General features: G+C 39.3%; 1 protein-coding gene across 5 annotated transcripts in view; it reads right to left on the bottom strand.

The window, feature by feature from the left end:
• MGAT4A (alpha-1,3-mannosyl-glycoprotein 4-beta-N-acetylglucosaminyltransferase A) overlaps positions 1-26,937 on the bottom strand; it is a 126,227-nt gene extending 99,290 nt beyond the window's left edge. For 2 of the 5 annotated variants that reach the window (XM_038551070.1, XM_038551074.1), the window contains exons 1-2: positions 25,260-25,415; positions 21,563-21,892 (exon numbers count right to left, since the gene is read on the bottom strand). In XM_038551070.1, the coding sequence (XP_038406998.1) occupies positions 21,563-21,656 (94 nt within the window). In that variant the 5' untranslated portion in view covers positions 21,657-21,892; positions 25,260-25,415. Of the gene's footprint in view, positions 1-21,562; positions 21,893-25,259; positions 25,416-26,146; positions 26,168-26,251; positions 26,322-26,916 lie in introns of those variants that run through there. The other 3 variants (XM_038551073.1, XM_038551071.1, XM_038551072.1) reach the window with 3 other exon arrangements.
• Positions 26,938-27,390: the final 453 nt, after the last annotated feature.

Raw genomic sequence — 27,390 nt, 5'->3', positions numbered from 1 at the left:
TATTTATTCAGTCACTATAGAGTAATGATTTAGCTAAAACTTGCAATATAACTATACTGGAAGGATGAGAAGGAAAAAGGGAATAAGAGCTAAATGCTCATCTATAATTAGAAGTCCACAGATGACATCTAAAAATTTTTTTTAAAAATCAAGTAATAATAGCACATATATGTAACTTATAAATCTGGAATCAGAAAGAACAGCCAAAAGAACTAAAAATAGCTACTTCTAGGAGCTGAGACTGGAAGAGTACAGAGAAATTAAGCTGGACACCATTCTTTCAATATAACCTTTCAGTATTATATTTTAACTATAAGCATATTACACTTTAATAAAAATGTTATTTAATTTAAAAGCACAAAACACACAGATAATAGTAACACAGCTTTGATTAAAGGATCTAGGAAACAACCAGAAAATCCACTCTGCTTATAAGAGTATGAGGACAAAGAACCATGAAAAAGTAATGATCATAGAACTCAGGGAATGGAGTTGGAAAGAGAGTGTGAAGAGGTACTGGGATGCAACAAGCTGGGAGATACTGGCAGGAGGCTGGGCATACTTCTGTACTGTGTTCCAAGACTAGTACCTGGCTATCATGGAGCACAGGTGAAATGCTGGTAAGGAGGTATCAGGAAGGGTCAAAGGGACAGCTAGAGATCATGAGAGTGCTAAGGCACTAAAGCTAGAATCTATGGGAGAGGCAGGCAAGGCTATGACAAACAGGATCAGGAGAAAAGAGTATAGAAAGGCAATACTTTTGGGTTAACATTAGGTACTTAGGATGGTGATAACACAGGAGATGAAGATGAGCTAAATCCTGGAGAACAAGCACAGAGATGCCAGGATTAGAAATGAGAGCTGTAAAAAAAAAAAAAAAAAAAGAAGAAGAAGAAGAAGAAATGAGAGCTGAACATAAAATTGGTCTGTCCTCATCTCACACAACCTCTCAGCAGCATGTCACATGACTGACCATTTTTCTCTTTCCTGAAACACTTCCCTCAATTGATTTCTTTGGTATCACAATTTCCTAACATTATTCCTACTTTGCCAACTGCTTCTCCTCTACTTGACCTCAAAGATGGAGTGGGACAGGACTCAATCCTGTAAGTTCTCTCATTCATTCCCATTACTTTAAATGTTATCTGTATGCCAATAATACCAAAATTTGTTATCTCCAGCTTAAGTATCTCAAATTAATCACAGAAGTCTTGATTCCCCACACTCCCTCTTACTAGGCTTTACCTATCCTGACTTTGTGTTCTTTCAACATGCCAAGCTCATTCTTATTTGAGGACTTTCATACCTGCTAGTCCCCCTGCTAGGACTTCTCTTCACTCTACTCCTCTGGCCTCAATTACACTGCCACCACCTCAGAGAGGCTTTCTCTGACCACTTACCTGTACTAGCCTCATTCCCACCTCTGGCATTCTCACATTAGCTTGTCTCACTGCCAGTATTCATTGCTATCCAAAATAATTTAGCCTGTTCAGTTGCTCAAATATTATTGGGTAACTCTCTCCCCCCACCCTTAGCATCTCTATAAATAGGTGATATCCTTGCCGTCACAGAGCTTAACTTGTTTACCTGTATATTACTAGTGCCTGGTGGAACAGTACCTTGCATGTGCTCAATAAACACTTGGAAAAATGAATGATTTAACTAAGCTTAAGAGAAGGAAAGGAGTAATATGAAGAAAGCTGCTTACAAATCCAGGAGTATTATGTCCATAAACCCCTAATATCCTATAGCTAATAAGATTAGTACATTTCCCTCAAGATCTAATTCATTACTGTAGTAGTTTAAGCACTAAGACAGTTTAGCATATTAACTTCTAGACAGTCCACCAAAAGAACAGAGGAAGCACAGTTCACATGCAAGAAGAAACTTTCTCTAGGGAAGGTGATAGAAGGCCATCTCAGAGTGTCTTATTTCCACTTTATCTTTAATCTTAGTTTTCTGATAAGGAAACCCAGGTTATCTTTACTCTTGTATCCAACTGGTTCAGAAAGGGCAAAACTCATTTCCCTTGAGAAGACAGTTTATTAACCTCCCAGATCTTAATCAGCACACTAAAAGATAACTTCCTTTCATTACTGCTTCAGCAAATGCTTGCTACTACATCAAGAAATGTTTCCCCTCTCTTGTTTATACTTCCTTCTGAAGGCACGGACTGCAGTCCTGTGTCTGTTTCATGTGTTTGATTCATGCACTGGATCACGCACCCTCTCAGGTACATAAGTTCACCATGATTCTGAATGATGACTCTAGATACTGAACTTCACTTCCCAAGCACAAATGAATCCATTTCCCTGTTGTGCACAAACATGGCCAATCACTACCACTGTCTTTCACTTCACTAATAGGGTGACTACATATTTATCCTTGCTCAGGACAGTTCCAACGTACAACTATTACCTGCAGCGAAACTGTTAATATCACCTCCTTTACTCTCAAGTGCCCCAGCTAGGACATTGTATCATCATCCTAACTGCATAGGAAATAAATAATGTACATTGAGAATACTCACACAACTGATTATATGATCATGGAATAGTATGAATTGAATGAAAATCAACTAATAATAACATTCCTATTACTAGATATCAAGAGCCAAACGTACCCAAACATTGAAAATGAGAACTACAATGTGGATGTTGAAGAGACTGATAACACAAAGGTCTTGATGTTGTATCCTATTATCTACCATGTATGCAGTATGCAAGGACAAAAAAAAAAAGTCACATCTGCCATGCCATGACCTAAACTCTAAAAGACAAACTTCTGAAGGAACAAAAATGAAAATGTTATATATCCAGTTTAGAAGAATTTGGACTAGAATCTTGCTGGGCACTAGAGAACAGAATGGTATGAAAAGCGGCTATAGTGTGACATCAGTGAAAACGATGGAGCAGGGATTGTGAGGGTATGCCCTCCATCCCCAGAAACAGTGAAATAATGTGAGTAAAAAACAAAACAAAACAAAACAAAACAAAAAACACCACCACCAAGATGTTTTTATACATACAGAACAATAGTTATATATACTATTACATATACAGTAAATGCTATCTGTGTAAACATTTTAAAGCACACATGTATATGCATACAATTATGGGATTTATAAACATAAATCAATGTATAAAAAATATATTAGAAGAATACACAAATGGGGCACCTGGGTGGCTCAGTCGGTTAAGCGTCTGACTCTTGATTTCAGCTCAGGTCATGATATCAGGGTCCTGATATTGAGCATGTCTCATGCTCCATGGGGAGTCCGCTTGAGATTCTCCTGTGCCCTTCCCCCCACTCACACACACACCCATGTTTTCACTCTTTCTTAAATAAATAAATCTTCTTTTAAAAAAGTTCATTATCTAGCCTAAATCCTAGTTTATTTTTGCTGGCTACTAGCAACCACTTTTTCTTGTGAGGCACCTGGGTGGCTCAGTTGGTTAAGTATCTGACTCTTGATTTTAGCTCAGGTCATGATCTTGGGGTCCTAGGATTGAGTCCTCTTAATTAAGCTCCACACTCAGCAGGGAGTATACAACAGATTATTTGCATGACTTGGGCATCCTTTAACTAACGGCAGAAGGAACTAACTTTTAACCTAAAAATAATCAAGTTAAAATGGATTTTTTGCTAAATTTTTTGAAAACTGAAACCCCATACTTTAAAAAAAAGTAACAAATAGAGCTAGAATATGGTTAAATACTAGCAAAGGAAATACTGCTTTTAAAGAAAGCACATAGGGATCCCTGGGTGGTGCAGCGGTTTAGCGCCTGCCTTTGGCCCAGGGCGTGATCCTGGTAGACCCGGGATTGAATCCCACGTCTGGCTTCCGGTGCTTGGAGCCTGCTTCTCCCTCTGCCTGTGTCTCTGCGTCTCTCTCTCTCTCTCTCTGTGACTATCATAGAAAAATAAAAAAATTTAAAAAAATAAAAATAAAAAAAAAAATAAAGAAAGCACATGAAGGGGGATCCCTGGGTGGCTCAGTGGTTTAGCGCCGCCTTTGGCCCAGGGTGCGATCCTGAAGTCCCAGGATCAAGTCCCACATTGGGATCCCAGCATGGGGCCTGATTCTCCCTCTGCCTGTGTCTCTGCCTCTCTCTCTCTCTCTCTCTCTCTCTGTCTCCCATGAATAAATAAAATCTTAAAAAAAATAAAAAATAAAAAAGCACATGACAAAAAGTCACTTTAGATGACCAAAAGAATGAGACTTCCAGAAGCTTCTCTATGGAGACCCCACTTAGGTCTCTAAGATCTGCTTCCTACGGTACACCTGGGCTCACATCCTGTATTCTATCATTTTCCAGTCACATAATAGAGTGGGATTAAATAATTTACTGGTTGCATGTCTCCATGTCAAATAGGGATTTAATACTCACCTACTTCCCTCGAGTTGCTGGGAGGACTAAATGAGACCATGGATGCAAACATAGTCAACGAATGGTATTCTTCCTTGTTCTCAAATACCAATGCTATGCTTATGCTGGTCATGAACCTACAGGCTTATTTCTCCTGAAATGGCAGCAGTATATGGCAATAACAGAATTCTCATCAGTCTTATTATTTCTTGCAAAATCATCTGCAAATAGAACCTTACCAATGATTAAAAGTAAAAATGAGGAAATATGAATGGATAAGACATTTGGGGGAATGTTGCAGAGCTACAAAAGAGACAACTTGAGATGAGTGCAAATTATGACAGACAACAAAAATAGGAAACTTTACACCACAAGTCTTGAAGCTTAACCTCCACTGACATGAAAGAACAAGGTACCAAGGAAAAATCTATCATGACAGCAAACCACTAGACATACAGTCTAGGATTATTATAGTTCCTGGAACATTTACCTCTTTTTCCATAACTCATGCACAGGATTTGGGAAGAAAAAAAATTTTTTTAATTTTTTGTAGTCTGAAATAGCAATCCAGGTGCCAACAGAAGTTTCTCTGTACAGATGCTGGCCAGAACTAACAAAGAGGTAAATTCAATTAACAACTGGCTGTTTGCCACAGTGCAGAGAGAGATAAACTAGCAGGCAAACTCTTTTCATATTTCATACAACTTTCCATTCTCTTTTACGTAACAAGTCCCAGACTGCTGAGTTTTCCTGCAAAACTTCAATCCTATTCAAACTCTTCTTTAGAGAGCTAGAGTTCATCGTCAACATAGACCAAAGTTGTAATGATGGATGAAACCTCATACAGAAGGGAAAGTAGGACAGGGCAATGTAATCAGTTAAATCTGGAAAACCAACCAATGACCATTTCCTAATAACAAGAACAGCACTTTTGTCCATCATTAAGTCTCATGGGCATCCAAGTTTTGGTCTCTAATACAATTCCTACTGAAAGGAACTAGGACCCTTAAGGCATAGCTAATTCCACATCCACTGACGGGGGCAGTGGGGGAGGAATCAGGATGTGTCTAGAACCATGGGAATAGATGCTTTCAAAGATGTCAGGGAGAGTTTAAAGAGATAAAGAAAGAGCCTAAAAGGGGCTCCATTAGACAAGTTATGACTATATGGGCATTTGAAGAAAAAAATTACATTTAGTGGATATAAACTTATTCTGTAAATAATGCTAAAAAAGAGAAAAATATTCAGAAACAGGCTGAAATGTGAAAAAGGTAGAGAATAGAACATGGTTAATTTTCTGTTAATTTAAACAAGTAGAAGACTGCCAGTATACTTGAGTATTTGTTTCTTATAATAAGCATGTCTGCTTATAAAGCATAAACATAAATTTGTATCGCGTCTACCAAGAAATGGTGGGGATTCTGGGCAAGTCTAAAACTACGGGAAAAAAATAAGAAAAGCAATAAGAACAAGGGGGTGGGGGGGAATGATTAGAGTAATGGTCACACCAAGAAATTTGGCTAAAAAAAAAAAATACATATATATATATATTCCATGATCTGTCCTAAAATGATCAAACTCCTAGACTAATCCCTTATCTTAGAGGAAGAAAACTCTAGGTGGCCTTCTAATCACAAGATTCTAATAAGGCATGCTTAAGTTCGCAGTATCTCTACCAGGTCAGGGTAATGATAAGAGGACAATTAAGAATCCTATTCCAGAGGGAAAATACCAGCATGGAAAAAAACGAAAATCTATATTAGTAATGGGAGCTTAAATGGTCTTATTAACCTAACAAGTTAGGTTTAATTGCAGAAAGAACCCCCACTAGATAATAAGCAGCCCAGATTTAAATCATCTTGGGAGAACCAACCAGGTTTCCTGCCCCACTCAAGATTCCATCAATAACTGTGATCATGTTTAGCATGAGTGGTCTCAGCAGACATTCATTTTGTTTTTCCCAGGCTGGTGAGATTTCTAAAACGTCAGAAAGGTATAAAAATAAGAATTTCATAACCTTAGGAAGATTCGGAAATAAGGAAATGAATGAAGCCCATGCTATTGATAGTTTAGAAGAGTTTAAATATAAATACGGGTGGTATGTTTCGCAATATTTGTATTTGTCTGATTGAGGTGTTTGAAATTCAAAAACAGCTACACTTTAAAACAAAACTATGAGAAAAAAGATGTGTGCACACACACCCATATGTGCCAAGTTGTCACCTACCAAAAAATGTACCCAAGTCTAAAGAAATAAGATATTTTACTGGAAGTAAAACTGAGGACAAAATAGTAAGATAATGACCCTCTTCATCATAAACTCTTTCCTAGTTCTTCAGATCTATCACCTACTTCACTTTCATTATACATGCTTCTGATCTAACAGAAGCTGCCAGTCCCTAGACTGATTCCCCCAGTCTCTTGCCACTATCTTTCTACCCTTTATGCAAGAGGTCAACACTTCTGGTCACAATAAGGCTAAAATTAAACTTAAAAAAACCCTATAAACTAGATTTCCATTACTCAAGGCCCAGCACAATACCTGACAGAAAATGTGCACTTAAAATACTAAATGAATGCATTAAAAACCTAAGTGCCTAAAGAGGAGAGAGGCTGGATAAATTATGGTACATCCATACAATGGAGTCTTATGAAGTTGCGTAAAAAAAAAAAAAATGAGGAAGATCTCCATGAACTGAAACAACTTGGAAACAACTTCCAGGACACATTGCAAAGTGGGAATTGCAAAGCACAGAAGAGTATCTACAGTATGCTACCCATCACATAAGAAAAAGGATATAAGGAAATGATTATGTATTCATTCAATTTATGCAACAAGGAATACAGAAAGAATAAAACAGAAAATGAGACTGAATACCTGCAAGGGATAGATGGAAACTAGGTAGAAAAAGGGGAGAAATGGAAATAGGATAGAAGGAATGAGGAGAGACAGTTCTCATAGGCTATTTTTTTTTTTTTACAGTTGAGTCTCAGAACCAAGATAATGTTTCATATATCCAAATGTAAATAACTGCAATAAACAGGACATGGAGGGAGGCCCAAAACAGAATACAAGCAGGAATAAATGGGCTGACATGTATTATAAACAGAATAACCACACTGAAAAGGAAGTGACTACGAAATAAGCTAAGTAACTTTGGAAAACAGCATTTCACTATATAAGTTTAAGACAAAAAAACCAGTACACAAATACTGTACCCTAATAAATTTATTTTTCACTTAGATTTTGGTTAGCAATTCTGATACTACTGTCTATATATACTATAATTGAGCAAATAACTATATTAGGGTATTAACAGTCTTTTTTTTTTTTTTTGCATGTGTGAGAGACAAGAGATAAGTTCCAAAAAAAGAAATGTAGAAACCAGAATGAACACTGTTGTACTGGATTAAAATCAGAGGGATCAATATAAACTCATGGTGTTTTTTTCTTGCACTATCTAGTGAGAGGCTGAGTGTTGATGCCATAGTAGGAATGAGCACACCAAAACTCCATTCTTTAAAAGAACTAGAGGGTCCATGAAGCGAGGACTACTTCCAGGGCTGGGGCAGGGAAAATATAAGATGAACCTGGAGCACGTTACAGCACCAGAAAAATAAAAATTGCTCATAAGATGAATGAGAACCAGGGATGCCTGGAGGCTCAGCGGTTGGGCACCTGCCTTCGAGGGGCGGATCCGGGATCGAGTTCTGCATTGGGCTCCCTACAAGGAGCTTGCTCCTCCTTCTGCCTGTGTCTCTGCTTGTCTCTTTCAGTCTGTGTCTCTCAGGAATTAATAAATCTCAAAAAAAAAAAAAAAAAAAAAAAAAAGATGAGAACTAGATCAAGGTGCTGGTTGTGCCACACTGTGAATGTACTAAATGCCACTTAATTGTTCACTTTAACATACTTTGTATTTTATGCTATGTAAATTTCACCTCAACAAATCTGAAAAAAAAAATGACAGGGGCATGCTGAAGGCACAAAATCCTCATTGAAGAAGCTCCCAATGGCCACCGCTGGGACTAACACTAAAATAATTAATGATAACAAAGGATCACAACCCACAGAACAAAATAAGTAACCATTGAGTCCATTCACTGATCAAGATATGAGAAAGAAATGAGGAAGAAGAGACATCTCTTCATTTCAGCAGAGTTCCAATTACTAAATGTAAAAGAAATGGCAGAAATGGAAAATCACATTAGGCAAACACCACAGTAATAAATTGTTGCAGACAAAAATAATCAATGGATATTCAAACTTGTGGGCAAAAGTATGATGAGAAACAGGATATCTGCTTAATTTTAAAGAAGCCTCCACAAAATGCTTATTAATTACAAAGAAAAAAATAGTAACTTTATAGGGGAGAAGCCAGGCAGATAGCAGTTTAACTAAGTGATCAGAGTTATTATAACCTGTGATAAGACACTTCAGCATCATGTACTTTGTGATATGATGCACTGAGAAGGACACAATGTTGTTTCTGTGGTATTCTTGCCAAAAATGCATTACTTCAATCTAATCATGAGAAGTCATCAGACAAACTCAAATGAAGTGACATTTTACAAAATAATTGGCCAAAGCCTTCAAAAGTGCCAAGAACATAAGAGAAAAGATTAAGGAAATTTCCCATAATGGAGGAAACTATAAAACATGACAACCAAATGCAATGTGGGATCCTGGACTGGATCCTAGAACAGAAGGACATTAGAACTAGTGAAATTCAAGTAGATGAGTTAATAGTACCATATCAAAGTCAATTTGAGGGTTTAGAATATTATATTCTGTGGCAATGTAAGTTGTTCTATTAGCAGGTATAAGGGAACTCTGTGTACTAATCTTCAGATTTATTATAAATCTAAAATGATTTCAAAATAAAAAGCTTAAAAACCCCATTTATTATTCACCAGCTTACTATTTATTTATTGGTTTTTAGCTATCTCCTTTCCTCCTCTCCCAGACTAAAGCAAGGATTTTTCTGATATGTTCAATAATATAGCCCAAATCTCCAATAGTGCCTGACACACAGAAGGCACTGGACAAACACAATTATACAATTTTGGTTAGCCAGAACTATGATAGTATACTCCAAACCCTAGATTTACTATTAATTTCCTTTATATCCTGTTTGAAAGCAGTCTTCTTATTTTGTAAAGAAAAACTTTTAAAAATCTAAAAACTTGTATTTACTGTTTTTATTTGTAAATAAAATTCATAATTTTAAATTAAATGTTTTATTTGGCTTCTATATTTTTATACGCAACAGGATAGGATATCCAATCTTTTCATGCACCCAAGGCTCTATCTTGGATGCAACATACTGAGACTACTGGGGGCCCAAAAGTCATTCCACTGCCTAGTGAGGCAATGGTTCCATGCCAGAAGAGGCAGAGTCATGACATTCTCTTGCTACTGGCCCCCTCCATGCACCCAGTGCTCAGTTCCTAGAGCAGGAGTACCACTCAGAGAGAAGCTAGTCATTAGCCCCATCCCCACCTCCAGAGCCCTGGCTCAGAAATTCTTCCTGGTGAAAAGCAGGCCATAAAATAGATAGCTCCTAATCTCTTCCCAAAAGAACTAGCTTCATTTGTGACAGGAGTGGAGGAATTTAAATTAAGAGCCGTCTGAAAAACAGAAGTCGTGGTGAAGAGAATTGGGAGAACTGTGGATCTAATGAGGATATAACCTAGATGATAGGAGTTCTGTGGCTAGTTTGCAAGAAAAAACTAGGAAAATGAACAACTAAGAGGAGCCTTCCTGTGGTCAGAACAAATAGCGAAAATACAAACTCAAACATTTCTTCAAAAGAACCATAATTTGATTAGATTAGATTAGTTTGTAGCAGAATTTATGCTCCAGTGCACTGTTGTAAACAAGAGAACAATCAGCCAGCAATTAGTGTAGTGGTCACTGAAAGAGTGAATCCTACCAGTAATAACAGTCATCCTAGAAGTGGGCATACCTAAAACACTGTCTCCCTGAGGAGCAACACATAGACTCAACCTTATGGGGGATGAGAGAGAAGACAGACTAAAATAATCCAGCCAGTCACTAAACAAATAAATAAGCAAATAAGCAAAGTGATAACAGCCTGAGGGTAGCGGTGGGAGAGTATCCAGTGTTGCTAAAACTATCTAAGATGTCCAGTTTCCAACAAAAAATTATAGACAAAGAAATAGGTAAATATGACCCATATGCTAGAAACAAAGCAGGCAGCATAAGGCACTCACTGTGAACATGACTAGATGTAGGATTTAATGGGTAAGAAGTATTTCAAGAAGTCATTATAAATACAGTCACAGAACTAAAAGAAAACTTCACTGAAAAAGTAAAGGAAGGCATGACAATATTGCATCAAATAGAGTATCAAAAAAGAAACAAATTTTAAGAAAGAACAAAATGCAAATTCTGGAGTTAAAAAGTGCAATAATAGAAATCAAAAATTCACTAGAAGACCTCAAGAGTAGATTTGAAATGGCAAAAGAAAGAATCAGCCAACCTGAAGACAGATCAGTAGAGATGACATAAACCAAAGAGAAAAAAGATGAAAAATGAACAGAACCTCTTAAAAAGTTAGGATACCATTAAGAATAAAATCATCAATGTACTGGAATACCAGAAGAGAGAAAGGTTTTAAAAAAAAAAATACATATATATATATATATATATTCTTTGTATATATGATAAATATAGAAGATGATAAATACTGCCCAAAGACACCTGCACCCCGATGTTTATAGCAGCAATGGCCACGATAGCCAAACTGTGGAAGGAGCTTCAGTGTCCAATGAAAGATGAATGGATAAAGAAGATGTGGTTTATGTATACAATGGAATATTACTCAGCTATTAGAAATGACAAATACCCACCATTTGCTTCAACGTGGATAGAACTGGAGGGTATTATGCTGAGTGAAGTAAGTCAGTCGGTGAAGGACAAACATTATATGTTCTCATTCATTTGGGGAATATAAATAATAGTGAAAGGGAATATAAGGGAAGGAAGAAGAAATGTGTGGGAAATATCAGAAAGGGAGACAGAACGTAAAGACTGCTAACTCTGGGAAACGAACTAGGGGTGGTGGAAGGGGGGGGGGGTGGGAGTGAATGGGTGACGGGCACTGGGGGTTATTCTGTATGTTAGTAAATTGAACACCAATAAAAAATAAATTAAAAAAAAAAAAACACTGCCCAAAGTTACTGAAAAACCAATAATCTACACATCTAGGAAGCAAGACCCATAAACAGACACATCATGGGGGCACCTGGGTGGCTCAGTAGGTTAAGTGGCTCCCTTTGGCTCAGGCCGTGATCTCAGTGTCCTGGGATGGAGCTCTGCATAAGGCTCCCTGCTCATCCAGGAGCCTGCTTCTCCTTCTGCTCCTCCCCCTGCTTATGCTCATGCTCTCATGCTCTCTCTCTCAAATAAATAAAATCTTTAAAGAAAAAAAAAATAGACACATCATGGTAAAAACAATAAAAGTCAAACACAAGACAATCTTGAAAACCACAAAAGAAAAACAATCCATCACTGACCAGGGAACCCCAAGGAGAACAACAGCTAACTTTACAGAAGAAATAATGAAGGCCAGAGGCAGTTGGGGTAACGAGAATATCTCAAAACAAAACAAAACTCTGTCCACTGGGAATCTTAAGTTCAGTAGAGCTATATTCAAAACTGAAGGTAAAATACACATATTCCAAAATAAACAAAAACTGAAAGGATTCATTCCTAGCAGACCTTCCTTACAAGAAATACTAAAGGAATTCATTAATTTGAAAGTAATCCTAGACAGATTTAAGTCAGCACAAAGAGCAACAGTGATTATGTAATTATAACACTATTAATGCATATTTTTTCTTTCTCTTAAAGTATTTAAAAAGAAATAGTATAAAATGATATGCATATAATGTATCACCAAGTCCATAACACATGGAAATGTAATATATTTGCCAATAACAGAACAAAGGAGGTAGGTGAGAATAAAGCTGTAATGTGCTAAGGAAATAAATGGTGGTAAAATAATAACAATGTATTGTGTTTATAATATTGACAGATGTAATGTCTACAACAACACATAAAGAAGGGATGATAGAGCTATATCAAAGTAACATTTCTACATATTACTGGAATTAACTTAGCATAAATCTGAAGCTGATTCTGAAAAGTTGAGAGATGTATACGATAAACCCTATGTATACAATAAGCCACTAAAATATACTCAATAGTGAAAAAAGTCAGTAATGAAATTAAAGTGCTACATTAGAAAATATTGAATCAAAAAAGTAAATAAGGAAAAGAAGAAAAAAGACGTGAGACATATGAAAAACAAAATGATGGCAGATATAAATCAAGCTAAATCAATGACAAGCAATGTGGATGGATAAACCGCCTGCCTACTCAAAAGGTAGACACTGTCAGACTAAATCCAGGAAATCATGATCAAACTATGTATTGTTTACAGGAGTCAAACTGTAGAATTAAATACACAAATAGATTAAAGCGAAAGAACAGAATAATGCAAAACATACAAGCAGAAACCAAAGAAAAGTTGGAATGGCTATACTAATATCAGACAAAACAGACGTTAAAACAAAAATGTTACCAGAGATAAAAAGAGAATATTTAATAATTAATATAAAATATTTAATAAAAAAATGTCCCCAATAACAGAAAATACATGAAACAAAACTGACAAAAATGAAGAGAGAAATGGAAATTTTACAGCAATAATTGGAGATTTCAATATTCTACTTTCAATACTGGATAGAACAACTAGACAGAAGGCCAACAAGGCAACAGAAGGCCCCTGTTGCCAACTGGACCTTACAGACATCTACAGAACATACAGCAGCACCACATACAGTCTCAAATGTATATGGAACATTCTAGAGGACAGACCATATGCACCAACTGGTAAAAGAAAAAAATAAAACATCAGAAAATACTTTGAAATGAATAAAAATCAAGACAGAACGTACCAAAATGTATGGGATGCAACTAAAGCAATGCTTAGAGGGAAATTCATAGCTATAAATGCCCACATTGTGAAAGAAAAAAGATCTAAATCAATAACCTTGCCTTCTAGAAAAACCTTACCTGCACTAAAAAAAGAAGAGCAGGGATCCCTGGGTGGCACAGCGGTTTGGCGCCTGCCTTTGGCCCAGGGCGCGATCCTGGAGACCCGGGATCGAATCCCATGTCGGGCTCCCGGTGCATGGAGCCTGCTTCTCCCTCTGCCTGTGTCTCTGCCTCTCTCTCTCTCTCTCTCTCTGTGACTATCATAAACAAATAAAAAAAATTTAAAAAAAAATTAAAAAAAAAAAAAAAGAAGAGCAAACTAAGCCTAAAACAACCAGAAGAAAGGGATCAAGATTAGAGTAGAAAGTGGGACGCCTGGGTGGCTTAGCAGTTGAGCCTTCAGCTCAGGGCGTGATCCTGCAGTCCTAGGATCAAGTCCCACATCGGGGGTCCCTGCATGGAGCTTGCTTTTCCCTCTACCTCTGTCTCTGCCTCTTTCTCTGTGTGTCTCTTATGAATAAATAAATACCATCTTTAAAAAAATGATTAGAGTAGAAAGTAATGAAATAAAGAGTAGATAGAGAAAAATCAAGAAACCAAAAGCTGGTTCTTTGAAAGGTCCTCAAAATTGACAAACTTTTAGCTAGTTTGACCAAGGGAAAAAAAAACAAACAGAATACTAAAAAAGGGGGCTTTACTACTGATCTTACAAAAATAGAAAGGACTATAAAGAAATATGATAAATAATCGTACACCAATAAATTAGATAGTGTAAATGAAATGGACAAATTTGTAGACTACAACCTACCGAAATTGACTGGAGAAGAAATACACAATCTGAAAAGACCTGTAACAAATAATGAGATCCTATCAGTCATCAAAAAACTACCCACAGGCCCAGATGATGTTGACTCCAAACATTCAAAGAATACTTATTTTCCACAAACACTTCCAAAAATAGAACACTTCCCAAATCTTTCTATGAAACCAGTATTACACCCCAATATCAAAACCTGACAAACACAATATAAGAAAACTACAGACCAATAACCCTTATGAATATGGATGCAAAATCCCCAACAAATATTAGCAAACCAAATCCAGCAACATATAGAAAGAATTATACAGCATGTGCCACATGTTATTTATCCTAGGGATGCAAGGTTGGTTGAACACCTAAAAATCACTTAATGTAATACATTTTACCAATAGAATATAGATCAAAAATCACCCAATAGACATGGGAAACTCATTTGACAAACTTCAACACATTTTCATGATAAAAAACACTTAGCAAACCAGGAATAGAAGGCAACTTCCTTCACCTGAACAAATGGTATCTACTTAAAAACCACAGCTAACACCCCACTTTAAATGTAAAGACTGGCTGCTTTCCCCTTAAGAATGTCAGCTCTTACATCGCTTCTATTTAACACTGAAATGAAGGTTCTAGCCAGAAAAATAAACAACACACAGAAAAAAAAAAAAAAAAAAGACATCCAGACCAGAAAGGAAGAAATTCACAGATGGCATGATCTGGTACATGGAAAATCCAAAGGAATCCACTATTAGAATAAATAAGCTCAGTACAGTTGCAGGATACAAAATCAATATACAGAAATCAATTGTATTTCTACACACTTGTAATGAAAATTGACAAAAATAAGAAAACAACTCCATTCAAATCCTATCAGAACATATAAAACACGTAGGTATAAATTTAAAAAAAGAAGCATAAAACCAATACTGTGTAAACATGCACAAAAATTGCTGAAAAAATTAAAGACCTAAATAAATAAAATCCTATGTTTTATGGATTGGAAGACCAAACATTGTTAAGATGGTAATAGTATCCAATCTGATGTATAGGGTCAATGTAATCCCTATCATAATCCCAGCTGACTTCTTTATGCAAATTGACAAGCAGATGCCAAAATTCACATGGAATTGCAACAACCCAAAAGAGCCAAACAATCGTGCAAAAGTATACAGTAGAAGGACTTACACTTCTCAATTTCAGAACTTACTACAATGCAACAATAATCAAAATAGTGTGGTACTAGCACAAGGACTGTCAATGGAATAGAATTGCAAGTCCAGAAATAAATCCACACATCTACGATTTTCAGTAACAGTGCCAAGACCATTCAATCAGGAAAAATAGTCTTTTAAACAAATTGTTCTAGGACAACTGTATAGCCAGATGATGGACCTTTACTTCATATCACACACAGAAACTGACCTAAAATGGTTCAAAAGGTCAAGACTCTTAGACCCAAATATAGCAGAATTTTCATTCTCTTGGATTTCACAATGAGCTCTTAGATATGACACGAAAGAAAGAAAAAAAAAGATATGACACGAAAGGACAAACAACAACAACAAAAATAGACTGAACTTCACCAAAATTTAAAATTCTTGTGCTTCACAGGGTACCATCAAGAATATAAAAGACAACCAAAAAAAAAAAAAAAAAAAGAATATAAAAGACAACCCACAGAATGGGAGAAAATTTATCTGCAAAAATCATGTATCTGATAAGGAAATTATATCTTGAATAAATAAAGAACTCTTACAACTTAATAAAAAGACAACCCCTTTTTAAAAATAAGCTAAGGAATCTGGCATTGTGATGCCCCCAGATATGGTTTTCTTTTTTAAAATTCCCCTGGCTATTCGGGGTCTTTTCTGATTCCACACAAATCTTAAAATAATTTGTTCTAACTCTCTGAAGAAAGTCCATGGTATTTTGATAGGGATTGCATTAAACGTGTATATTGCCCTGGGTAACATTGACATTTTCACAATATTAATTCTGCCAATCCATGAGCATGGAATATTTTTCCATCTCTTTGTGTCTTCCTCAATTTCTTTCAGAAGTGTTCTATAGTTTTGAGGGTATAGATCCTTTACATCTTTGGTTAGGTTTATTCCTAGGTATCTTATGCTTTTGCGTGCAATTGTAAATTGGATTGACTCCTTAATTTCTCTTTCTTCAGTCTCATTGTTAGTGTATAGAAATGCCACTGACTTCTGGGCATTGATTTTGTATCCTGCCACGCTACCGAATTGCTGTATGAGTTCTAGCAATCTTGGGGTGGAGACTTTTGGGTTTTCTATGTAGAGTATCATGTCATCAGCGAAGAGGGAGAGTTTGACTTCCAGGTTGTACTACAAAGCTGTGGTCATCAAGACAGTGTGGTACTGGCACAAAAACAGACACATAGATCAGTGGAACAGAATAGAGAATCCAGAAGTGGACCCTGAACTTTATGGGCAACTAATATTCGATAAAGGAGGAAAGACTATCCATTGGAAGAAAGACAGTCTCTTCAATAAATGGTGCTGGGAAAATTGGACATCCACATGCAGAAGAATGAAACTAGACCACTCTCTTTCACCATACACAAAGATAAACTCAAAATGGATGAAAGATCTAAATGTGAGACAAGATTCCATCAAAATCCTAGAGAAGAACACAGGCAACACCCTTTTTGAACTCGGCCATAGTAACTTCTTGCAAGATACATCCACGAAGGCAAAAGAAACAAAAGCAAAAATGAACTATTGGGACTTCATCAAGATAAGAAGCTTTTGCACAGCAAAGGATACAGTCAACAAAACTCAAAGACAACCTACAGAATGGGAGAAGATATTTGCAAAGGACATATCAGATAAAGGGCTAGTTTCCAAGATCTATAAAGAACTTATTAAACTCAACACCAAAGAAACAAACAATCCAATCATGAAATGGGCAAAAGACATGAACAGAAATCTCACAGAGGAAGACATAGACATGGCCAACATGCACCTGAGAAAATGCTCTGCATCACTTGCCATCAGGGAAATACAAATCAAAACCACAATGAGATACCACCTCACACCAGTGAGAATGGGGAAAATTAACAAGGCAGGAAACAACAAATGTTGGAGAGGATGCGGAGAAAAGGGAACCCTCATACACTGTTGGTGGGAATGTGAACTGGTGCAGCCACTCTGGAGGTTCCTCAAACAGTTAAAAATATACCTGCCCTACGACCCAGCAATTGCACTGTTGGGGATTTACCCCAAAGATACAAATGCAATGAAACACCGGGACACCTGCACCCCGATGTTTATAGCAGCAATGGCCACGATAGCCAAACTGTGGAAGGAGCCTCGGTGTCCAACGAAAGATGAATGGATAAAGAAGATGTGGTTTATGTATACAATGGAATATTACTCAGCTATCAGAAATGACAAATACCCACCATTTGCTTCAACGTGGATGGAACTGGAGGGTATTATGCTGAGTGAAGTAAGTCAGTCGGAGAAGGACAAACATTATATGTTCTCATTCATTTGGGGAATATAAATAATAGTGAAAGGGAATATAAGGGAAGAGAGAAGAAATGTGTGGGAAATATCAGAAAGGGAGACAGAACGTCAAGACTGCTAACTCTGGGAAACGAACTAGGGGTGGTAGAAGGCGAGGAGGGCGGGGGGTGGGAGTGAATGGGTGACGGGCACTGGGGGTTATTCTGTATGTTAGTAAACTGAACACCAATAAAAAATAAATTAAAAAAAAAAAAAGACCCAGGCTAGAGGCTAATAAATAACAGTTTTTTTTCAATCATAAAATAAAATAAAATAAAATAAAAATAAGCTAAGGATCTGAATAGACAATTTTCAAAAGAATATATGCAAATTGCTAAAAGTATATAAAAAGATGCTAGACATCATTAGTCATCAGAGAAATGCAAATCAAAATCACAATAAAATACTATCTCCCCACCACTAGAATGAGAATCGAAGCCAGATAATAAGAGTTGTCAGGAATGTGAAGAAACTGGAACCCTCATATACTACTAGAAGGAATGCATAATGGTCCAGCTACTATGAAAAACAGTCTGGCAGCTCTTCAAATGATTAAATATAGAGTTACTACATGATCCAGCAATTCCACTCCTAGGCAAATACCCAAGAGAAACGAAAACATACATCCACATAGAAACACGTACATGAATGTTATCTGTCCCTTTGGACGTACAGATTGCTTGCTCGGTCTTCCCCAATTTCCGGATTGTACCTGACCAAAGTAGGAAGCTCTTTAGGAGAACACCAGCTACAAGTGAGACATGTAATGACTCTGGTCCCACTCTCACAACATCTGCTTACAACTTTCCCAAACTTATCCATTCCACATAATTGGAAATTGGAGTTCTGCCTCACTTTTATGTGGGAATGCTGCATACCCTGCTAAAACTGGTATCCCGGCCCAAATTCCATCTTCCCTGGCTGGGTTCCCAACATCCTCCCAAGCTTATGCCAATCCCATGGACCAGCTCTTGTATTCTTTCAAGTGTTAAATGAAGACCTATGAAAAATACAAATCATTGCACTGTGATTACCAACAAAACCTTGAGAATCTTTCATAGTCTATGTGCCAATGAAACTCAGGGTCTCATAACTCCAAGGCACAAATACTCTACCCCCTTTTTAGAACTTTTTGGCTGCATAAGGAGCTCTCTCTACCTGACATGCCCACTGTCTACTACTCTGCCTGGCATCACCTTCATATTTATTCTTCTTCTATGAAGTGACTCAAGAATTAGTAGCCTCTGTCTCTGCCCTTCTGGGCAGTAGACCAATAGCTAAGAGCATAATCTCTGGAACCAGCGTGACTGAGCTCAAACGCCACTCTACCACTTAATTGTATGACCTTGGCAAGTTTCTCAACCACTCTGTTTTCTTATTATTGAAAGGGGGTAATAATTCTTTCCAGGGATGTTATAAGGATTAAATGAAATAATGTATAATATAACATGCTTCCCAGCACCGTATTATTTCTTCTATATCTCAATCTATTGATGGTATTGCATTTGTTTACTTGAATCTTCCCTACCAGTACCCTACATTCACAAAAAGTGTTAAGCTTCTTATTTCTTTCATATTCGTAGCATTTAGTGCAGGGCTAAGCACCTATAAAAGGGACCAATGAGTGAATGAAAAATAAAAACTATTAGCCCAGCAAAGTCAATGATTATGGAAACCATGTTTTCAATATAAAAATCAGATCACATGGTTTATGAGTAGTCTAGAATTGCAATATTTGAAATCAGGCCTGCTCTGGAAAATCCAGGCTGATCTAGAAAGAATCCAAATGCTCAGCAGTTAGACTGGTTACACAAATGACAGCATTAAAATACAATAAATTGGGGCACCTGGGTGGCTCAGTTGGTTAAGTGTCTGCCTCCAGCTCAGGTCATGACCCCTGAGACCCAGCCCCACATCGGGCTCACTACTCAGTGGAGAGCCTGTTTCTCCCTCTCCCTCTGCAGCTCCCTCTCAAATAAATAAATAAAATCTTTTTTTTTTTAAATAACAAAAAACCAGAGGATTTTACATAACCATAACAGGAGTCCTCTGCTGATAACGTGAAGAAGTCTGGACAAAACACTAAGCAGAAAAACAGAGAAGAATATGCATGAAAGTGTTACAGAGCTGGTCAAAGAATGATAACCAAAGAGAACGGACTTAATGTATGAGAGAACAGACATTATGTTTATCTAATATCACAGGATGAAATAATATATTTTTAAATTTTTGATTCAACAGACAATACAAAAAGAAAATAATGCTTATAATGCCTTCACATAAGAAACAAGATAAGTGGAATGGAGATTCCAAAAATTTTACTCCCTTAAGACACAGAAGTTAAGTTTCTCCATTACTTTAACTCTGAATAGATAAGCTTCCTGATAAGAAAAAAAATCCACATAATCTCCTTATGGTCAATTCTCTGACTTTATAAGTAAACTTTTAAGGCCAGTCATCTGTTTTGGTCATATCTCGGACAATCAATAGTTTGATTAAATTAACCAGCTAAAGTTCTTTCTAAGTATATCTTCTCCTTTTGGTAACAATTAAAAAATGAAATCTAAAACGTACATATTTGTCCACAAAGAATAAAAGTTTTCAGCAAGTTTTTCATTCATTTCTCCCTGGAATAGTTCCTCTCCAATTACAGCCCAACTCAGAAAAAAAAGGAGATAGTATACTTGCTCAAAGAACAGATCATATGGTTTTCACTTTAATCAACTTATTTTGTTCATATGTACTCACACAGATATACACACATCTACATATTCATACCTATATACATGCTAGAGGAAACTAAATAATGAATCCATCTTTTCAGTTATCTTCATATAAATTAATAAAATAATGCCAGCAATAGGATCCTCAAATAACCTGGTGATGGTAACTACTCTAACTTGATTCTAAAAAACCAAACATGTACCTCCATCCTTCTTTGCCATCAAAATTCCTTAGGTTAACATAAGGAATGAGGGCACCTGCACCTGGGTGGCTCAGTAGGTTGAGCATCTGACCCCTGATCTTGGCTCAGGTCATGAACTCAGGGAGATCATGTGATTCCATGCAAGATCAAGCCAAGTGTTGGGCTCTGACAAAAAGACTGTTCTCTTTTTGGGCTCAGCAGGAAGTCTGCTTGAGATTCTCTCTCTCTCTCTCTCTCTCTCTCTCTCTCCCCCTCTCTTCTGCCCCTCCCCCTGCTCATTCTCAATAAAATCTTTAAAAAAAAAAAAAGCAAAGGTATTATCCCTGAATATCACTTAATAATCTCCTTTAAAAAACATATTGCAACATTCTTGATACAATAACATTTGTTTCCAATTTTTGAGTAAGAATTTATCCTCACCCACTTCATAAATACTCTTGCCCAAAGAGCAATCTGTCAACACATGCAGTTTAATTCATTAACTACACAGCACCAAATCATTAGTATAATCAGCATGTAAATTTCATGAAGGTGCTGATTGTGTCTTTCTAAGCACTCTAAACACCCAGTACAAGGAAGCTTATTAAACATTTATAATGTTTAATAAAAATAAAATGCCAAAACAAAAGTCTTTATTATTCAACTTGGCTCCCATGTATAATATAACCACTGATCAGTATCTATTTTTTCAAGTGCAATTATAAGAAATCGAAAACAAACCCCATTCAAATTAGAAATTCTATCTCCTCTGTCCAAGAATAGTTTCATTTTTGTGTCAGAAAGAAACTAGCAGACCACCAGCGGAGAGCATGCAACATGCAAATAGTTGGGATATTTAACCTAAACCTGTGTGCATCCTTTAATTTGTGGAGATACTTTCCTTACCTTTCCCATTTTGCCACGTAGTATACCAAGATAAAGTCAGGAACGAAGTGATAAATGCTAAAACAGTAGCTACAGTTCCATTTCGGAGCCTCATCTCATTTCACCATCACACTGGTTCATATGTTTATGATGATAACCAAGACTGTTCTCTTTTTAATCCTGAAGTCAACTGAATCCACTACTTCTGGTTCTGGGCCAATAAAAACAATCAATAAGAGAGGTTCATTTCAGATGCTCGGCAGAACAAGCCTAGCAGCAACACCATTCATAATTGCTATTCAGGATTGTCTTCACAGTCTTCATAGGCTGATGTCTCAGGCTTCTTTCTTCCTATTCAGGGAAAAAAATAGAAAGAAAAATGTGTTTAATAATGCAAAACATTACTTATTTCATTTATCATTCACCATTATGAACAGACTTTTGGCTGGGCTAATCTTTATCTACAAAGATTATCCCCACAACTAAACAACTCATTTAATATACTAGAATTATATGGTTTTCCTCCTCCAGGAGAAAAAGCTTCAAACTATATTCCCTTCTCATTGATTCTGTTTTGTCTGTAAAAAGAAAGTTATGGTTCATTATTTAAAGGGGGAAGTTGTGGGGCTGGTTAAACAAATAGCCACAGATTCCAAGCGATAACTCGAAAGATCACGACACAGTTACTAAGTAACAAAATTGTTACACTCCTCAGTTTTCCTACTGCAAAATAATAATGCTTTGAAATTTTTAAGAAAAAGTGACAGACTACAACACATGAGCATTAAAAAACCTGGGCTCTAGATCCAACAGTGTCATTATATATATGACTTCGAGTATGCCACTTATCTAGGCCTTGCAATTTCATCCATAAAATGAGAATCCATCCTAGCTCCACTTTGGGGACACAAATAATGTTATAAATAATAGAAAAATAATAGGTCACAGGTGTTATTGCCATTTATCAATGTCATAAAAGAATGTAGTTTTCCCAGTGATTAACCTACTGCCAAGGTGTAACTTGGGAATATGTAGGCATTTAGAAAATGCAGTAACCTAACCAGAACACTGAATGACCTAGGACCTACCATTGCTTTCACTCAGAAAATGGAAGACCACCACCCATCTAACAAAACCATTGAGAAATTCCAATTCAATCAAGTCTTTGTAAGTACTTAAGTATAGTACCTAGCCCTTAATAGGTTCTCCATAAATATTAACTGTATAAAAAATAAAATCGAACAAGGGACACCTGGGTGGCCGAGCAGTTAAGTGTGCCTTTGACTCAGGTCATGATCCTGGGGTCCCATATCGGGCTCCCTACAGGAAGCCTGCTTCTCCCTCTGCCTATGTCTCTGCCTCTCTCTGGGTCTCTCATGAACAAATAAGTAAAATCTTTAAAAATAAATAAATAAAACCAAACAAAAAACTGCAGCCAGCCACTGGTTTGATCTACTCTATGCATAGCCAGTCTTATTCCCTGGGGGCATGTCAGGCACTCCAAGATGTCCACTGATTCCCAGGGGCCTCAAAGAGACCACAAGATGCACTTGGCAACATACTAAAACAGACTTTATTGGGGTAAGTTAATGCACCTCCAAAAAAGCCTAACAAGCCCAAGGGACAATTCCCTCAGCTACAGAGTATGGCTGATTAAAGCAGCCATTTGTAGGCAATTCAGAAACCACCATCTCAGCTACTTTGTAACACTGAACATTACTAGAAACCTCCCCTAGTCTAGGGCATAGTACTAATGGTAACAATGACAGACATTACAACACAGTCTCCTGTGCATCTATGGTATGCTTTAAATCTTCACGAAACCCTACGAGGCAGGTATTTTTTTAATTAAAGTTTAATTGACACACAATATTACATTAGTTTCAGATGTAATGAGACAGGCATTGCTAACCCTATTTTACACACAAGGGAAATGAACCCAGAGAGGAAACACTAATCAGTAGGCCTCCAAAGTTCAAGCCCTAACCCACCGCCCTTTGCCTCTCAGACTAGGCCACCTGTACCTTGGAAGTATGAAGAGACTGCTAGAGCCACTCAAAGTCTAGATAACCTTCCTGAGGTATTAACTGTACCCAACGGTGTGTGAATTTTTTAAATCTTCTATTCTATAACAAATATGGATCTATTATGAAATAAGTTGCAAAATTCATATGAAATTTCCAACTTTAAACCTAAGACTTTAAACACATTTCTCACTTCCTGCAACCTCTGGCTAAGCACCCCTCCCCCCACCCCGTAAACACACCGAAGCATGCCTTTTAACCCTCCTGGGCCAGCAGCTCTCACTGTGATATATACTATTCTAGAAGCACTGAACCCCTCTACTTCCTGGCTTCCTCTTACTATCTGAAAACAAGGAAGTCCAAAGGTATTCTCAAAAGTTATCACTATTTCCCACCACCAAAGTTATTCACCTTCTTCTATAATTAAGACAAGTTAACATCAAACACGCCAACATGGATGGTTTAGTTTTTTAAATCTTTGTGGTGAAATCCTACAATCTGAACTAAATTCCTTAAAGTGCCTAATATGTTGTCTTACATCAATAAACATCCAATAATGAGTCTTGGTAATTCAGTGAATTATATAATGTAGAATCTCTGTGTGACATTATATAAAAATGCATATAACTTTCTGTTGCTACACACTTAGCCCCACCCTACTTCAGGAAGGATTCTGTCCTTGTAAAAGATTCCAAAGTACACAGGTTATTAAAGGTCCAATCAGTAATTTCAAGGAAGTAGAGAAAGAATCATAAAGATATTTCAAAGTAGTTTTATTAAATACAAAAAAAAAAAAAAGCCCACACAATAAAAGTCAGTATAAACAAGTAGAGACAATAAAAGCAAATAATTTCTAAAATCAAAGTAGACCATGGATAAACTACTGATGATATGTGAAAAATATATCAAATATTAAATCTGCCCCAGGAAGCTTTTAAGCTCTGGTTTGAAGGAGATACATATCAATTCTACTAACAAATAAGACCTGAAATTCTGCAGGAGAAATGGAAGGGTACTTTACTCAGTAAGAATGCAGTCATACATTTTAATTAGGGTTCCCAAACTAATGAAGTTAAACGGCACAGTACAAGTGAACACTCCAGACCAAAGCAAAACTAATGATCTCCATGCTGTTCAACCAGGAGAGGCAGTCACAGGCTGGACAGCCAAGAGCCCTCTGGATTGACTGACTACCTAAAGCAAGAAACAAAGTGACTCGTATTTTGATCAGTGTCCACATTTGCAAAAATGTTAATCTAACACCTTAATGCTCTCTGAGGTTATCACTTAACATATTGGAATCTTCAGCAACAAAAAAGGTGGTGGCTAAAATTACGAATCATCTTCATCCTGCCAAAGATGAATCGAACTTCAACTCTAGATCTTAGACTGAAAAATGTGTTTTATTTAACTGCCCTTTAAGGGCTGCAGTCCTACTGTTTTATTATTAGACACAAAAACCTTCATTTAAAGTGTTCTCTAAAATATTCAATACGTTTTATGGTTGAGGACACTCTGCTGAACACTTGGCATATCCCCTAATTATCCCACAGACAGGACAGTGGTGCCTGATGAACGAAACGCACAAGCATGAGACCCATGACATAAGCCGTAAAACTTTATACACAGTAATTATGTAAAAAGAGAATTATTTTAAATGTACAGAATTAATATCTTTCATTAATACAGCTTACATAATTTCATCGTCCTGTACGTTTTCCGATTTACAAATGTGGGCTAAAGATCCCCATGCCACGATAACCTGTTAATAAAACTGTGTTGTTGTTTTTTTTAACATTCAGAAAAAGAAAGAGAAGCCACAATTCGCATGATTATGGGATTGTAAATGTAGGTTCTAAATTCCACCGAGCGACGCTGTCACTATCTGTCATGAGAATTCGTCCGACAGCAGAAGCACAACGGCAAAATACACGGAAGGCATTAAAAAAAAAGAAAAAAAAAAAAAAAAAAAAAAACGTACGTTAGGTCTGATTATATTCCGCAATTCGGACCGTAAGCGGCGGACGCACGGGCTCGAGAGGAAGCCACGGCGGAGAAATCCAGGCGGGCGCGCAGGTGGTGCGGCTGCCTGCCCCTGCCCCTGCCCCTGCCCCTGCCCCTGCCCCTGCCCCTGCCCACGCCTCGGGAGGGTCGCCCGGCGCCCGGCGCGCCACCACCCAGACCCGCGAGGGCCCGGCTCCAGCTGCCTCGGGGGCGGGCGGCCCGGCCGGCCTGGACCCTCACGTCGCGCCGACCCCGGCCCCGGAAGGTGCCTGCCCCGGGGCCGCCCGCTGCCGACGGAGCCCCCCTTGCCCCCGGCGCCCCGCAAGCCCGCACTTTCCTCCACTTTGCCCCAAAGTCGACGAGCCCCGCCGCGCCGGGGAGCGCGGGGAAACGCACCAGGCGCCCCGCCGGCCGCCGGGAGACCGCGCGGCTCCGGGGGGCGGCGGCGGCGGGCTGACCCCGCGCCCCGCCCGAGGCCCAGCCCGCGCCCCGCGCCCCCGCGCCCCGCGCCCCGCGCCCGCCCCGCAGCAGCCCGAGGCGCGAGCTCCCGGCCGGGCCCCGGCGCGCGCTCCGTTACCAGCAGGTGGATCTGGGGCGACCCCGGAGCCTCAGGACCCGGCGGCCGGGGCCGGCCCCGCCCCTCCGTCCCGCGCCCCGCCGCGCAGCCGCCCTGCGCCCCCACCTCCAGGCCGCCGCCGCCGCCGCCGCCGCCGCCGCGAGCCTCACCGCCGCGGGCGCTGCCAGTGCTGCCGCGGCCGCCGCCGAGGCTGCTGTGGCCGCCGCTGCCGCCGCCGCCGCCGCCGCCGCCGGGCGCCCCGCCTCCCCAGCGCGGCTCCGCCCCCGCCGCTGGAGCGCCGCGCCCGCCCCGCCCCCGGCCCCGCCCGCGACCCCGCCAGCCATTGGCCGCTGGGGCTGCGCGCTCGCCGCCGGGCGCCCCCGCGCGGCCGCCCCGCCCGCCCGCCCGCCCGCCCGCGTCGGTGCGCTGCCGGCTGTCCCCGGGGGCGCCCCGGACCCCTTCCCCCGCGCCTGCTGCCGGCGGGGCCCGAGCTGGTCCCGGCCCGCGGGCCCGCGCCGCCCTCCGCCACATCTGGCTTCCACCCTCCCGGCGCGTGCAGAGGCAGCTCGGCGGCCCCGGGGGCCCTCGGCCTCCGCCCGCGCCTCCGCCCTGCGGCCCTGGGCCGCCCCCCCCCCCCCCCCCCGTCAGCAGCAGCCCGAGGCCCCGCGGGTCCAGCCGCCTCTCCGCCTGTCTCCGACCTTCGCGGCATCCCAGCCAGAGGCCCCCAGCCCAATCCGGGACTCGGGAAGACGGACGAGCTGAGGCGGAGGAAGGAGAAATACTAGGCTTACCGGCAGAGGCTTTGGGTGCTAAAGCCTTCCATCTTCCCACTCCATCCCTGCCCTGCCCTGCCCTGCCCTGGCCTGGCCTGGCCCTCTCTCCGGGGCCCCGTGCTCTAAGCTGTCACCGTGTCAAAAGGTTTGAAGTGACCCCAATAGACCATCATCTACAGAAAGTCCGACTGGCCTGCCCGGCTTCTGCTGAGGGTTCTTGTGCACTATGACCCGTGTTGATAGTAACTACCATTGGGCAGTTACCATCGTCTTTCGGATACCCGCCAAGAGCTGTTGTTTTACCATCACAATAATCCTCACAACAACCCTGCGAGTTAATATTTACAGGGAAGCTGAAGATCAAGGGACGCCTTTCTTCCTTGCCGCCAGGCTCCCAAAGTAATAAATTTAGGTTCCTTTTAGAAAAGAGTAATCCGAAAATTCAAAACTTGAAGAGGCGAAGCTCAGAGTATTTTTTTCTTCCCGGCAAAT

This window comes from Canis lupus, chromosome 10, assembly GCF_011100685.1.
Source record: "Canis lupus familiaris isolate Mischka breed German Shepherd chromosome 10, alternate assembly UU_Cfam_GSD_1.0, whole genome shotgun sequence".
In the NCBI taxonomy this organism is placed as follows: domain Eukaryota; kingdom Metazoa; phylum Chordata; class Mammalia; order Carnivora; family Canidae; genus Canis; species Canis lupus.
The sequence above is the reverse complement of the archived record's forward strand: the minus strand, read 5'-3'. Positions and strand labels throughout refer to the sequence as shown.